General features: G+C 42.6%; 1 protein-coding gene across 1 annotated transcript in view; it reads left to right on the forward strand.

Moving 5' to 3' along the window:
* gtpbp1l (GTP binding protein 1, like) overlaps positions 1–16,060 on the forward strand; it is a 52,506-nt gene extending 36,446 nt beyond the window's left edge. The window contains exons 12-14 of the mRNA XM_035520834.1: positions 14,838–14,887; positions 14,982–15,083; positions 15,172–16,060. Coding sequence (XP_035376727.1) covers positions 14,838–14,887; positions 14,982–15,083; positions 15,172–15,256 — 237 coding nt within the window. The 3' untranslated portion in view covers positions 15,257–16,060. The remainder of the gene's footprint in view (positions 1–14,837; positions 14,888–14,981; positions 15,084–15,171) is intronic.
* The last annotated feature ends 1,670 nt before the right edge of the window (positions 16,061–17,730 follow it).

Below are 17,730 nucleotides of genomic sequence, written 5' to 3' on the forward strand. Positions count from 1 at the left end.
CTGTCTCTTTTCTCTCTTGCCTGTTCTCTCTCTCTCCATCTCTCCCTGTGCTTCATCCACTCTTTTCTGTTTTACCTCCTCGCTTTCGACACCGTCCCGGTTTCTGATCAGCTGTCATTTCCACTTCTTCCCAGTGACGCCTCCTCTGACTGCCTCCTCCTTTCCCAAACATCTCTCTTTCCCTTAATGTCTCCTTGGCTCTCCACGCCTCTCCCTTCCTTCTAATCTCTCTCTCTCTCTCTCTCTCTCTCTCTCTCTCTCTCTCTCTCTCTCTCTCTCTCTCTCCCATTTCTCCCTCTCTGTCCCCTGCTGTTTCACCCCCTTTTCATTCTGGCCTTTTTTCGATCAATAATTCAGTTTCTCCCCACAGAGCAGGCAGACATAGGAGCTGATTAAACAACAGAGAGAGAGGGAGTGGGGCTAGAGAGAGAGATAGATGGAGGGAGAGAGAGAGAGAGAGAGAGAGAGAGAGAGAGAGAGAGAGAGAGAGAGAGAGAGAGAGGGAGGGAGGGAGGGAGGGAGGGTTGGGGGGTAGAGGGGCTAAAGAGAGAAACCGTGGTGAGGCCAAGATGGCACACGCAAAGAATCTGACAGACCGAGAGAGTGAAAGAAAAAGTGAAGTGGAGAAGCCATGAGAGTGGAGGAGGGATCGGGGCCCCGCCCATATCGCTAAGGTGACCATATGCATATGCATGAGTAACGCATGGCCCTTTATTACAAACATTCACCGGACGATGTACACGACGCCCGTTCTGGCTACCACCCGGATAATACGTCCCAGATAGTGTCTTTCAAAGCTTAAGCCAAAGCACCTGCCAGTCTCATCAATGAATCAACGCGCTTCTTAAAAACAGCATAACCGATTAGCATAAATCTGCATAACGACCTAAAAAGGAAGGATGTCATTTGCATGCGAGCTTTTCTCGGCGGGAATCGACGGAACGGCGAGATCCGGTTGCTGCTGGTGCAGCCGAACACCTGATTAGAGCTCGTGGAGGGAGAGGGGATACGCCCGTCCGTCTCGCCGCCACTGACGCCGTGCTCGGGGCGCACTGCTGGCGAGTCAGCACAAATAGTCCTCCTCCAACCGCAGGCAGAGACGACAACATCAGCTACAACCTTTTCAGTGTTCCATAATATCGTCGTAAGTAACATTTATGAGGTGTGCCTGCGTTAAAAACTTCGCACACTCTGTTAACTTACTCATCATCATTTCAAAGGTTTCGTACACATACACTGATGTAATTTGCTAATGATTTTTCTCATTGGAATATGAATTCTTGGGATTACGTGGGAGAAATTTCCTCATCAGCAGTTATTACTAATCAATATCCCATTAAATGCCTGAAAAGGAATCAATACAGCAGAATTGGCAAAGTCTTTCAAGTAATAACAGCAGCTCCGTAACGGCCTGTTAAAGGTTCATTCAGTGGACCGGCATGGCCGTCGCGCTCACACACACGCACGCTAACTGAGGATTAGCCAGTTGGCGTGTAGTAATCGGGGTGTCAGTCACTGTGTGATCCGCTCCTTTTATGGCAGGCTTTAGTTGAGTCATCCCGTGTGCCTTGCTGTGTAACGGATTGACTGTATCCTCCACCGGATCTGATGTTACTACAGACCACGCATGAACCAGCGCAGGTGTCCACGTGGGATAGTAAAAGGAACGTAGTGGAACGCTGTGACGGGGAAAGATCCCCCTGTCGTACGTTCATCGAAAGAAGGCGCACACCCAAAGGTGCGAGGTGTGACAGTAGCACTAGGAATCACGAAAATCCAAAGAGGTCCACCGTGAATGATCTCCGGCCTCGGAGATCGGCTGTCCTGCCGATCTGCAGAGCCTCTGACCTCCACAAGGGGGCGCTTGGCGTGGCGAGCGTGTCTGTCCTGCTGCCTGTCGCAGAGTCGCTCCCTCTGTGACAGCCCCGAACCCGTTTAATGTCTAATGGATGAGAATTTCAAACTCGGTGCCATTTTTAGCCCGGCAAACGCGGCCCAAGTGTGAGATAAAGAGCTTCTGCTCATTAGGAACTACAGATCATAGTGATCTGAGACACTTTTTATCTCACAGTTTTCATCCTCTTATAACTGTCACATCAGACAGCACAGGCAGATAGACAAGATAAATTATGTTTACCTGGATCAATTCAAGACAACAAACATCTTAGCAGCAGGATAAACAGCAGTGTGGTGTTATTATTCTCCACTCACTTCTCTTTCGACGTTTGTCGTCTGAACAGGCATTTTACCTGCTGCGTGATACTGCCACCTGTCTGGAACGGGGGCGAATTGCGACACCTGGTTCTCACGTGAGTGGAGTCTGTGGCCTGTAGTAGGATGGGGGGCAGCGCACATCCACACCTGAGCTGTAACAGGACATGAGAGAGAGCACGTCCACACCTGAGCTGTAACAGGACATGAGAGAGGGCACGTCCACACCTGAGCTGTAACGGGACATGAGAGAGGGCACGTCCACACCTGAGCTGTAACGGGACATGAGAGAGGGCACGTCCACACCTGAGCTGTAACGGGACATGAGAGAGGGCACGTCCACACCTGAGCTGTAACGGGACATGAGAGAGGGCACGTCCACACCTGAGCTGTAACGGGACATGAGAGAGGGCACGTCCACACCTGAGCTGTAACGGGACATGAGAGAGGGCACGTCCACACCTGAGCTGTAACGGGACATGAGAGAGGGCACGTCCACACCTGAGCTGTAACGGGACATGAGAGAGGGCACGTCCACACCTGAGCTGTAACGGGACATGAGAGAGGACACGTCTACACCTGAGCTGTAACGGGACATGAGAGAGGACATGTCCACATCTGAGCTGTAACGGGACATGAGAGAGGGCACGTCCACACCTGAACTGTAACGGGACAAGTGACAGTGCACACCTGAGCTCTGGAAAATGCCCTACAGAGACCCCCGCGGCACAGTGAAGATATGGATGCACTGGTTTTCCTGGTTACTTCCCTCACACACCCCCACAAACACAGACCTCCACCCACACACACACACACCTCCACCACAAGCAGATTTCATGGCCTGCTGACTTTAAAACGAATGTATGCTACCTCGTAATTAAAGGGCTCTGAATGTCTGGATCACCTGCACGCTGGACATAATATATGATCTGAAATGCTTTAGGGAGTCTGTTCTTAGTACACGTTACTAATCTCTCGTTACACATGGCAGCCATTATCATCCACTCCTTGTGGGTCATTTGTAGAAGTTGCGACTGACACAGCTGGTAAGGATTACTCACCTGTCGTGACTCCGTCAGCGGTGTCCGGGGGCGGGGTGTGAGTCAGCCTTCTGAGAACCTCTGCCTAAACTCGGCTGATGCAGCCATAGAGCCCCCATGACCTGAGAGGGATACAGGAGGAGTTGTGAGCAGATGAAGAACATCAGTCACGGCGGCGTTTAACGCAGTCAGGGCCACGCAGGGACAGCCCAAGAGAAGCGGTGAGAGGCGCAGTAATGTAATGTACAACCGTAAGGCTGGGTGGCCTGCAACGTGCATAAGCTGAAAATATGCTCATAATAACGTCAGTGCCAATAAGAATACCGTGACCACAGAGAGTAAACAATAAAACCATGTTTGCTCCTGTTCCCTTGAACAGGTTGCATGAACTGCAAAAAAAAAAAAAAAAAAAAAATCTCAATCTTTCTTTTTTCCAGATTTATGATTTTTAAGACATTTTCAATACATTGAGGAAGTACAGAGGAAGACTAAATAAAATTGACTTTGCCCGGAGAAAGAGACCCAGACAGAAATGTTCCCGTTCATTTGCAGACTGATGGAAAAAGGCTGTCTTTGCTCCCGGTGGGTGAGCGGGGCACTTGCCACCATCTGGCTAGACGTCTCAGCAATGTTTGTACTTTTTTTTGTTTTTGTGTTTGCACAGTTTAAACAGGCGCTTTGTTCAAGAGCTAAATGCTGTAAATGTAAACGTACTACGGCAACTGTGTCTGCTGCACAGCTGAAATTCAACCCCTGCTGCAATACTCTGCAGTGCATGCAGTATTATAACCTGATACAGACTGGTTCCCATGAGCAATATTTGCTAATATTTTTACTAGTATTTTTCTAACACCATTTTGAGGAATTTTTAAGTATTTTAAGTAATTTTAGGCACGTATCATTAATTGTTTACTAAACAACACAAATAAGAAAAATAATACATGCAGGTTTCACTGATTCACTGTTTATTAATAGACACTGTTTACTGAGAGACACTATTTACTAATAGACAATGTTTACTAATAGACACTGTTTACCGAGAGACACTGTTTACTAATAGACACTGTTTACTGAGAGACACTGTTTATTGAGAGACACTGTTTACTAATAGACACTATTTACTAATAGACACTGTTTACTAATAGACACTATTTACTGAGAGACACTGTTTACTAATAGACACTGTTTACTAATAGACACTGTTTACTAATAGACACTGTTTACTGAGATACACTGTTTACTAATAGACACTGTTTACTAATAGACACTGTTTACTGAGAGACACTATTTACTGATAGACACTGTTTACTAATAGACACTGTTTACTGAGAGACACTATTTACTAATAGACACTGTTTACTGAGAGACACTATTTACTAATAGACACTGTTTACTGATAAACACTGTTTACTGAGAGACACTGTTTACTGATAGACACTGTTTACTGAGAGACACTGTTTACTGAGAGACACTGTTTACTAATAGACACTGTTTACTAATAGACACTGTTTACTGAGAGACACTATTTACTGATAGACACTGTTTACTAATAGACACTGTTTACTGAGAGACACTATTTACTAATAGACACTGTTTACTGAGAGACACTATTTACTAATAGACACTGTTTACTGATAAACACTGTTTACTGAGAGACACTGTTTACTGAGAGACACTGTTTACTGATAGACACTATTTACTAATAGACACTGTTTACTGATAGACACTGTTTACTGATAGACACTGTTTACTGATAGACACTATTTACTAATAGACACTGTTTACTGATAGACACTGTTTACTGATAGACGCTGTTTACTGATAGACACTATTTACTAATAGACACTGTTTACTAATAGACACTATTTACTGATAGACGCTGTTTACTGATAGACACTGTTTACTAATAGACACTGTTTACTGATAGACGCTGTTTGCCAAAAGCTGCACTTTAGGGTCTCAGTAAGATCCAATTTGCTCCTGAAAAAACAAACATTAAAAAATAAACAAACAAGGTTTGGGGTGAACAGTGTTATGAAAATTGTAGTGAACAGTGGGGTGAACATTGTATTGAACAATGTGGTGAACAGTGGGTTGATCAGTGTTGTGAACAATGGGGTGAGTAGTGGGGTGAAGAGTGTGGTGAACAGTGGTGAAGTGTAGTGAACTGTGGGGTGAACAGTGCGGTGAACAGTGTAGTGAACAGTGTAGTGAACTGTGGCATGAACAGTGTAGTGAACTGTGGCATGAACAGTGTAGTGAACAGTGTAGTGAACAGTGTAGTGAACTGTGGGGTGAACTGTGGGGTGAACAGAGTGGTGAACAGTGTGAGCCCGTTTGGAAGTGCCAAAAATATTTTCCCCTCCTTCAGATAATTTAGCATTTAAGTGTTTTTTCCTCCTGTCCTAATGTTGGTGTCTGATTGGGATGGACAGGCAGTCAGAGTGGAAGAGGCAAGGTCACATGGCTCCAACACCTCACCACAGAGCTGGTATGTGCACAGATTTATCGGGACTATCGGGAATAGCGTTGGCCCCTCTCTCTGTATGGACATCAGTGTATACAAAACTCATTATTAGAAACTGCCCGGCTTGGCAGACTCCATCTCTGTGTGACTAAATCAAACTTAATACTTCCCCTCTCGCACCGTGGCTACGGATGCAGGAGCCTTCATTAGCATCATGCTGAAGACTATTATTACACACGTAACGATAAAAGAGAAATTAGAAGATGGACCCAACAGGGTACCCCACGTGTGCTGGTGGGTAACAGAACGCAATCAAAACCACCACCGCAGCACTGCAGTGGTGGACACCTGAACCAAACTGGTCGCCGGCGGCGGCGCTCGGACGGCCCTTCGCACGCCACCCGTGTGTGAGCCTGTGCGTGCATGTGCGTTTGCGCCCGGGGATTTTTGCGCACGCGCACGTGTGCGGTTGGGGCATTCTTGCATCGCTTCATAATACCACGCGTTTGCAGGAATACAAGCATTCCAAATGGTCCCCTGAGACCTCCCACAAGGCTGTCTTCCCAGGTGAGAGGATAACAGCCGAGTCAATCACTCATCTGCTTCCACACATGCCTGGAACAACGTATTTGTGTGCAGGGAAGGGGGGAAAAATTCCCTTCCCTCTCTGGAGTTTCTTTTCTTTTTTGTTTAATGAGTTCTGGTGTGTGTCTTCCACTCTACAGCTCTGGGAACCTTACTGCTTATCTTCTGGAACTGAGCTTTTCAACACACAAGTCGCCAATGTCGCTGTACTGAGAGCTTCCACACATCATGCTCTGTCAGCATGCTTTACAATTAGAGCCCGGGTTAGAATCCAAACCTACCCCAAGAATTGCACTAGTACCCAATATTACTATACTAGCACCCAGTATTACTGTACTCGCACCCAACATTACTGTACTAGCACCCAACATTACTGTACTAATACCCAGTATTACTGTACTAGCACCCAACATTACTGTACTAGCACCCAACATCACTGTACTAATACCCAGTATTACTGTACTAGCACCCAACATTACTGTAGTAATACCCAGTATTACTGTACTAGCACCCAACATTACTGTACTAGCACCCAACATTACTGTACTAATACCCAGGATTACTGTACTAGTACCCAACATTACTGTACTAGCACCCAACATTACTGTAGTAATACCCAGTATTACTGTACTGGCACCCAACATTACTCTACTAATACCCAGTATTACTGTACTAGTACCCAACATTACTGTACTAGCACCCAACATTACTGTACTAATACCCAGTATTACTGTACTAGCACCCAACATTACTGTACTAGCACCCAACATTACTGTACTAATACCCAGTATTACTGTACTAGCACCCAACATTACTGTACTAATACCCAGTATTACTGTACTCGCACCCAACATTACTGTACTAGCACCCAGTATTACTGTACTAGTACTCAATATTATTGTACTGGTACCCAACATTACTGTACTGGTACCCAGTATTACTGTACTAGTACCCACTATTACTGTACTAGCACCCAACATTACTGTACTAGCACCCAACATTACTGTACTAGCACCCAGTATTACTGTACTGGTACCCAGTATTACTGTACTAGTGCCCAGCATTACTGTACTAGCACCCAGTATTACTGTACTAGTACTCAATATTATTGTACTGGTACCCAGTATTACTGTACTAGTACTCAACATTACTGTACTAGCACCCAGTATTACTGTACTGGTACCCAACATTACTGTACTGGTACCCAACATTACTGTACTAGCACCCACTATTACTGTACTAGTGCCCAGCATTACTGTACTAGCACCCACTATTACTGTACTAGTGCCCAGCATTACTGTACTAGCACCCACTATTACTGTACTAGTGCCCAGCATTACTGTACTAGCACCCACTATTACTGTACTAATACCCAGTATTACTGTACTAGCACCCAACATTACTGTACTAATACCCAGTATTACTGTACTCGCACCCAACATTACTGTACTAGCACCCAGTATTACTGTACTAGTACTCAATATTATTGTACTGGTACCCAACATTACTGTACTGGTACCCAGTATTACTGTACTAGTACCCACTATTACTGTACTAGCACCCAACATTACTGTACTAGCACCCAACATTACTGTACTAGCACCCAGTATTACTGTACTAGTACTCAACATTACTGTACTAGCACCCAGTATTACTGTACTGGTACCCAACATTACTGTACTGGTACCCAACATTACTGTACTAGCACCCACTATTACTGTACTAGTGCCCAGCATTACTGTACTAGCACCCACTATTACTGTACTAGTGCCCAGCATTACTGTACTAGCACCCACTATTACTGTACTAGTGCCCAGCATTACTGTACTAGCACCCAGTATTACTGTACTAGCACCCAGTATTACTGTACTAGCACCCAGTATTACTGTACTAGCACCCACTATTACTGTACTAGTGCCCAGCATTACTGTACTAGCACCCACTATTACTGTACTAGTGCCCAGCATTACTGTACTAGCACCCACTATTACTGTACTAGTGCCCAGCATTACTGTACTAGCACCCACTATTACTGTACTAGTGCCCAGCATTACTGTACTAGCACCCACTATTACTGTACTAGTGCCCAGCATTACTGTACTAGCACCCACTATTACTGTACTAGTGCCCAGTATTACTGTACTAGCACCCAGTATTACTGTACTAGTACTCAATATTATTGTACTGGTACCCAACATTACTGTACTGGTACCCAGTATTACTGTACTAGCACCCAGTATTACTGTACTAGCACCCACTATTACTGTACTAGCACCCAGTATTACTGTACTAGTACTCAATATTATTGTACTAGTACTCAATATTACTGTACTAGCACCCAACATTACTGTACTAGCACCCAACATTACTGTACTGGTACCCAGTATTACTGTACTATTACTCAACATTACTGTACTAGTACTCAATATTATTGTACTGGTACCCAACATTACTGTACTAGCACCCACTATTACTGTACTAGTACCCACTATTACTGTACTAGTACCCACTATTACTGTACTAGTACTCAACATTACTGTACTAGCACCCAACATTACTGTACTAGCAGCAGATTTGTTACAATATCATGCCACTTATTGCACCTGTACTGTAACTTTTAGCTGTAAAAAGAGAGCGACTGTAATCAGGGCAGTTTATAGTTCAACAATCAATTATGAGGGTTCCTGTGAACACAAGTGAAGCACTGAAGGTGTGAGTTTTGACTCCAGCTCTCCCATCTACCTGCCAGGGAAGATGAATTCTCTCCTCGCTCTCATTCGAAGGAGAACATATCAAAGCCATGTGCCTCGTGCATCGTTAGACTGTTAGTGTGGATATTTCTCTCTCTCTCTCTCTCTCTCTCTCTCTCTCTCTCTCTCATTCTCTCTGAAGATAAGGTTTGTGATTTCTTTCCCTCTAATTGGTGCACAAAAAATCCACCCACCAGCTGTCAGTGGCCCATGTTGGAAGGAGCAGTTCAAGCCAATTACTGCTGGATAGGAAGCTTCCAGACAGAAGCATCCTATGCTCTTATGACCCCTGCCCTCCGCCCTCTGACCCCTGACTAATCCCTCCCCCCATCCCTGCCTCTCTTCCTCCACTGACAGGAAGTTAAACTGGGTCAAACATTTGGGCACATCTCAATATAACAGACATATCGCCTGGAAAGTGTGTATGTTGGGGGGGGGGGGGGGGGTAGAAGAATAGAGCAGAGAAAGAGAGAGCAAGGTGAGAATGAAAAGAGTTTAATGAAAAGTTTAACAAAGGTATTTTGTGGCGCACAGGTCGGTGAGACAGCGAGAAGCAAACGAGACAAAAAAAAAATAACACTCATGGAAGAAGTGATCTTCTCACCCTGCGAGCGGAGAGACAGAAGAGACAAGTACAGGGGAGAGACTCGGAGACAACCTTTGCAGACACTGCGACGACGCAGAGACGGCAGCGCCCGTCGTGTTTATAAGTGTTTCTAATCTATTTTCGTTCGGTTCGGTCTAGCCGAATTCAGCTCACTTCACTCTAATTGACTTCTGTTTAGCTTTTGTTTCTTCTGTGTGGGCCGCAACATTACTGCTTTTCATGGCAAAATAGCAGCAACGTTAGCTGCCACAAAGGCGGTGTAATACCACGGACTCCCATCTGTGCGCTGTCCAACACGCCGAAGCCAAGGTTCCAAATTAAGGACATTTCCTTTAATCGTTATAAATGACGTTCTGCCATTATTTGCCAGTTAGAGTTTGTTCACAGAGTGTTATAGTCCTGCACCTCAGTCAGAGACGTCACTTAACACAGAGCGTATTCCATGTTATATACGCGGGGCATCAAGGCGAGTCAACGGGGTGGCGAGAGTTCTTTAAAGGCGTGGCGTCACCTAGTGACCTATAAGTGCTAAGCAGCATTTGCAGAACATATGATTTTTTTCCTGTAAAATTGTGTATAATGACATTATTGTATCAGCATCATATTGGATCTGTTGATTAGTTTCTAACACTCAAAGGATTAAACCTACTATAATAGATCATGAAGAACTAACCGTGATGCATCAAGTGTAGTCGAACTGTAGGGCTAAGAAAGCTAAAGAACACTAAACCGAACACTAAACTAATGTTGATCTATATAGCATCTACACGGATGAGGAATAGATCTGTAATCACAGAACACTGAACTAATGTTGATCTATATAGCATCTACATGGATGAGGAATAGATCTGTAATCACAGAACACTAAACTGTAATGTTGATCTATATAGCACCTACACGGATGAGGAATAGATCTGTAATCACAGAACACTGAACTAATGTTGATCTATATAGCATCTACACGGATGAGGAATAGATCTGTAATCACAGAACACTAAACTGTAATGTTGATCTATATAGCATCTACACGGATGAGGAATAGATCTGTAATCACAGAACACTAAACTGTAATGTTGATCTATATAGCACCTACACGGATGAGGAATAGATCTGTAATCACAGAACACTAAACTGTAATGTTGATCTATATAGCATCTACACGGATGAGGAATAGATCTGTAATCACAGAACACTAAACTGTAATGTTGATCTATATAGCATCTACACGGATGAGGAATAGATCTGTAATCACAGAACACTAAACTGTAATGTTGATCTATATAGCATCTACACGGATGAGGAATAGATCTGTAATCACAGAACACTAAACTGTAATGTTGATCTATATAGCATCTACACGGATGAGGAATAGATCTGTAATCACAGAACACTAAACTGTAATGTTGATCTATATAGCATCTACACGGATGAGGAATAGATCTGTAATCACAGAACACTAAACTGTAATGTTGATCTATATAGCATCTACACGGATGAGGAATAGATCTGTAATCACAGAACACTAAACTGTAATGTTGATCTATATAGCATCTACACGGATGAGGAATAGATCTGTAATCACAGAACACTAAACTGTAATGTTGATCTATATAGCATCTACACGGATGAGGAATAGATCTGTAATCACAGAACACTAAACTGTAATATTGATCTATATAGCATCTACACGGATGAGGAATAGATCTGTAATCACAGAACACTAAACTGTAATGTTGATCTATATAGCATCTACACGGATGAGGAATAGATCTGTAATCACAGAACACTAAACTGTAATGTTGATCTATATAGCATCTACACGGATGAGGAATAGATCTGTAATCACAGAACACTAAACTAATGTTGATCTATATAGCATCTACACGGATGAGGAATAGATCTGTAATCACAGAACACTAACCTAATGTTGATCTATATAGCATCTACACGGATGAGGAATAGATCTGTAATCACAGAACACTAAACTGTAATATTGATTTATATAGCATCTACACGGATGAGGAATAGATCCATAATCACAGAACACTAAACTGTAATGTTGATCTATATAGCATCTACACGGATGAGGAATAGATCTGTAATCACAGAACACTAAACTGTAATGTTGATCTATATAGCATCTACACGGATGAGGAATAGATCTGTAATCACAGAACACTAAACTGTAATGTTGATCTATATAGCATCTACACGGATGAGGAATAGATCTGTAATCACAGAACACTAAACTGTAATGTTGATCTATATAGCATCTACACGGATGAGGAATAGATCTGTAATCACAGAACACTAAACTGTAATGTTGATCTATATAGCATCTACACGGATGAGGAATAGATCTGTAATCACAGAACACTAAACTGTAATGTTGATCTATATAGCATCTACACGGATGAGGAATAGATCTGTAATCACAGAACACTAAACTGTAATATTGATCTATATAGCATCTACACGGATGAGGAATAGATCTGTAATCACAGAACACTAAACTGTAATGTTGATCTATATAGCATCTACACGGATGAGGAATAGATCTGTAATCACAGAACACTAAACTGTAATGTTGATCTATATAGCATCTACACGGATGAGGAATAGATCTGTAATCACAGAACACTAAACTAATGTTGATCTATATAGCATCTACACGGATGAGGAATAGATCTGTAATCACAGAACACTAACCTAATGTTGATCTATATAGCATCTACACGGATGAGGAATAGATCTGTAATCACAGAACACTAAACTGTAATATTGATTTATATAGCATCTACACGGATGAGGAATAGATCCATAATCACAGAACACTAAACTGTAATGTTGATCTATATAGCATCTACACGGATGAGGAATAGATCCGTAATCACAGAACACTAAACTGTAATGTTGATCTATATAGCATCTACACGGATGAGGAATAGATCTGTAATCACAGAACACTAAACTGTAATATTGATCTATATAGCATCTACACGGATGAGGAATAGATCTGTAATCACAGAACACTAAACTGTAATGTTGATCTATATAGCATCTACACGGATGAGGAATAGATCTGTAATCACAGAACACTAAACTAATGTTGATCTATATAGCATCTACACGGATGAGGAATAGATCTGTAATCACAGAACACTAAACTGTAATATTGATTTATATAGCATCTACACGGATGAGGAATAGATCCATAATCACAGAACACTAAACTGTAATGTTGATCTATATAGCATCTACACGGATGAGGAATAGATCTGTAATCACAGAACACTAAACTGTAATGTTGATCTATATAGCATCTACACGGATGAGGAATAGATCTGTAATCACAGAACACTAAACTGTAATGTTGATCTATATAGCATCTACACGGATGAGGAATAGATCTGTAATCACAGAACACTATAAACTATAATGTTTAGCTCTTTACATATACATATGCATGTGTGTGAGTGTGTGTTACAAACCTACGGACTCTCATTCCTGTTTACAGTACACTTCTTCACATTCGGAGGCCTTTAAAAACTCCATCCCTTACTCACATCTACTTACATGTGCAGTGAGAAAGAAGACATCCAGAAGAGCATGGAAATGTGGGAATATCTTCAAAACTGGGTTTCCTGGGGAAGTCATAGATGATGCCTTTGCTTACGTTGTACCGGTTCAGACATTTGATGCACTAACCCATAAACAATCTACTGTTAAGACTATAAGAATTTCTGACATATCCTACAAATGAAACAGTGTCTGGTATTACACTTAAACACTTCAGGATCCTCCAGGACGAGGCAGAGACTACGCCCCTTTTTAGGGAGCCTCCACTAGTCTAAAACATCAAAGACATGTTCATTAAGAGTGAAATAAATGCCCATTTTGATAATAACTGTGTTACTGCAGCCAACAACCCATCTAGATGTGCTACATCTACATTTATTAGCCTCTAAAATAACTGGCATGAAATAATCAATCATCATCACCCATCCCTGCTCACACATCACTGTGGGAGTTTGTCTACTGTGTTATCTGTAAGAGATGTAATCAGCTTCATATTGGAGAAACCAAGAGAAGTCTCGCTGGTCTGTTTGTCGAACACATTCAGACCATCAGAATTAAGGATTTGTCATTCCCAGTGTCAAGGCATTTTAATCCTAATGGACACTATTATTGACATATCTGTTAGCATTGCCAGTTGTTGCCATGGCAGCAATGAAGTTAGGAAACTCTAAGAAAAAGATCTGATCTACACTCTTGAAACTTTAACACCCCATGGACTGAATGTTATAATTTAAACATCTAATTTTTCACATATAAACTGATTCCCCCTACCACTAATTCTGAAGCATTTTGCTTGCACAGCTGATGAAGGGCCTCTGTTTCTCTGAAAACTTGTTTACTTCACTACAATTTTGAATTACAAAAAAAATCCCCACTCTCCCTCCTCTGAGTGGTCTCTTTTTCCTTCGAGCTTCTACAAGAATCCTGGGAACTCAAGGGTTGAGTGTAGTACCTTAGCTGTTCCCAGGACTGCACTCTTCTTGGTGGAGATCCGTTCCGTTCCTGGGATCTGCTGAGCCGTTCTCGCGGTTTGGAACTCACAGCCCCTAGTGCTCAGATCGCCATGGGAACCACTGTTACCATCTCTCTCTAAATCTTCTCTGGCTCTTCCTTCAGCTCTTGGAATGTCTCGAGCTTCTCATGTTCCTTGTCCTTGATGTTGCTATCGCTCGGGATCGCCACATCGCTACATTACAACGATGCCGTTTATAGACTACACTTATCCACCGTTGTATCTATATATCTGTTTATATGGAAATTAAAAACACATTACCTTTGCATATTCAGAAGACGCTTTTATTGAGCGTGACTTTTCATGCCACAGCAGTAGGTTTGTGTAGTGGTTAGGAGTCTTATTGGTATAAGAGTTGATGCCCACTAGGTTATACCAACCACACGCCTCCACTCACGAATACCATTTACAAGAATGAAGCACATGAGGTCGTTATATGTCATGGGACAGATAACAAGCAAGTTCACGCATATAGGTGCAGCAGGCTTCAAGATTTAAAAAAAAAATGCATTCAGAGTAAATTCGATTCATTTGTATTATTTAATTGTGTAATTGAATTAGTTTTATTTATATTTCTTAATTTTAGGAATTGAACTGGAGAGACAACTTGGGTTGCAAGACTCTTGTTGATGGAAGGTACCATCATTAAACTGACAAAAAAGGTTTTAATCACACTGCATTGATATTATTTATGTTAACAGCATATCTATGTAATCTTGGATGTTTGTAGGCCCTGGCTGCTGTTGAGGCCATTTAGCCAGAAGACTGTCAGATGCTTCAGGCTGAAGGAACTGAGGACCTCAGCATGGTGTGTTTCCAAAGTGATCTTACAGTACGTTATCAGTTATTGTTTTATACTTGCTGTCAGCCAATTGGCTCCACAAGCTCGTGGGTGTTCATTTTAAGCGTGATGTCTACAGACGGGTGGCCGTCCCTCTGAGAATGGTGGCGGAATACTCCTTTAAGAGATTCTTCGTAAGTGGTAACCTGAACTTGTTGTTATGATTGGTTCAGTTGTAGCTATAAACCCAACCCCCAACCCTAAACCAAGAACAGAATTAAACAAGCCACGATACAGCTGAGTGTGTAAGGTCAAAATGTTTTAACCATTCATCGCCTATGGATTTTAAATCCTCAATTCTAAAATATTTTAGTCAACATTTTAAATGTGCTAGTTAAGTCTTGGATCTCAAATTTGTGGGTGCTCATTTGAAGCTTTAATGTCTGCCGTCTACTCACAGCTGGTCTCTTTGAGTATGGCACCTAGAAAAGTATCCTAGAGATTAAATCGAATATGGGCCTATTGCATGGTTCTGAGCAGGTGTTAACCTGACAGTGCAGTTTTTAGGACTGATTCGTGATATGTAATATTCCTAAACCTAACCCTAACCCTAGAATCAGGGAAAATGAGCTTTATAAAACATACTTGCTGAGATCAAAATAAAACATTTGAATTATTCTTCGGATCTGGCTTTTAATGTCCCAGGGGAAAAATATTTCAGTCATCGCTATATGCTTGCTGTCAGCATCTCTGCTCATGAACTTGTGGGCACTGGTTTGAAGTTGGCTGTCTGCCACCTACAGACAGTCGAGGCTCTCTGTGAGTAGTACAGCGTGATGTGAACACGAGCCCAGAGATTAAATCAAACGCACGACTCTCGAATGGTTCTTGGTACAGAAGGACCAGATGAACTGCTTGTTATGACTGGCTCAGCTGTTTCTCCAAACACAACCCTAACCCTAATTCAATCAGACTTTGATAAAAAACGAATGTGTGAAGTCAAAATAAAGACTCTTAGGAAGTCAGAATGAAGACTCTTCTTTGACTCTTTTAATCTCCTCATCATAAAATATTTTGGTCCACATTTTAAACTTACTAGTCAACCTTTTTTGGTGTCAAATGTGATTGCTCATTAGAAGCTTGCTCTCTGTCGTCTACTGACTGTCGGTCCGATCTTTGAGTATTGTGCATAGAACCCACCAGATTAAACCATTTGTCTGATTTTCAAATGGTTCTGGATATGTGCCAACCTGACCAGCTAGTTTTATATAATTGGTTTGGTGATATCTCTAAACCCAACCCTAATGCTAGAGTTGGGGAAAACAGATTTGAATGATTTTCTGTAAAAAAAAAAATTCAAATGCTTTTTCAGTTCAAAACAGACCCTGCTGAATCCACAAGGCTTAAAGGACACCCACCTTGGAATATAAACATGAAGACAGGCATAGGTATTGCTATTTATAATTTTCACAAAAAAAACCAACTTTATGCAGCACCAGCTAACCTGGGAATAGCCTGCTATATGTCAGCAGCTATAACTTTATTTCCTTTGAAGTTATTGTGCAGTAGATAAACAGTTAATAACTGGCATATTTGCAAATTATATGTTGGAAACAAATCAATACAGCATTACGGTTTATTCCATTTTTTAATACAAATAGTATTATATAATTATTATTATACAACCACTGTGCTCTAGCATAAGAGTTCAGAATTTTCTGCACCAAAACCCACTGAATGCGCTTGCGTGTCAGTATGTGTGCGTGGTGTGTGCACTACTGCGAGTTGTGGCAACTGTAAGCGTAGGCGTGTGTGTTTGTCTATGATTCACATATACACATGGCGCTGTTGGACCTAGTTTTCACGTCTTTCCCGCTGCGACAAAGCAGGCATCTCTTCCCTTTTGACCCTTTGGGGGTCAAAAGGCAGGGCATTGGGTCATGGGTCAGAGGTCGTGGGTCAGAAGATGGGGCCCTGGACAGGTGTCATGTCTCTTCTGCGGGAGCGGGACATACTTTTGTCTGGTTCCCTCCACTGCACAGACGCGTTGTGTGCTGACGCACCCCAACACGAGGCAGCTTGTCTCTCTTTTAACTGCTTGGCTTATGGAGGTTGGCCACGCATCCCTCTGACTGTAATCAAGGCTTGTTTCAGGCCTTTTGTCTGCTCCACTGCGGAGCGTCCTCTGCTCATCACCGTCACCGTGGTGGTGGGGGTGGGGGGTCCAGCCTCGGTGCTGCGTGTGAACGCGAACTCTGGCGAACAGCGCCCCCTGCGTTTGACCGCCGCAAGCGCCGCAAGCGCCGCAACGGGGACAGCCCCTTCTTTTTTTCGCAGAGGGCGCCCGTCAAATTTTCCTTCAGCAGCAACTGTCCAAGCAAGTGTGATGTGAAAAAAAAAAATGTAACGTGACATTATCCTTGTCCTGTTGTCATGGAGAATGACCCACATGCCCCGGTTCTCTTCAGGGGCACCGTCAACAGGCTTTTCAGTGTAGGTATGCGTGTCCCATGACGCACTCGTCATTTCATGCCATACTTGGTTGGTTTGGTAGGTATGTTTTATCTGATTAGGCAACGGTGTCCACCAGCAACCGGCATCTCAGCAGCGGTGATGTTAAACTTGCAGCCAAAGAAATGTTCAAGGAAACATTCTTGAGCATTGAAATATGGCATTAATTAGTGCTGGTTCATAATGT

Source organism: Electrophorus electricus, chromosome 21 (genome assembly GCF_013358815.1).
Source record: "Electrophorus electricus isolate fEleEle1 chromosome 21, fEleEle1.pri, whole genome shotgun sequence".
Classification (NCBI taxonomy): domain Eukaryota; kingdom Metazoa; phylum Chordata; class Actinopteri; order Gymnotiformes; family Gymnotidae; genus Electrophorus; species Electrophorus electricus.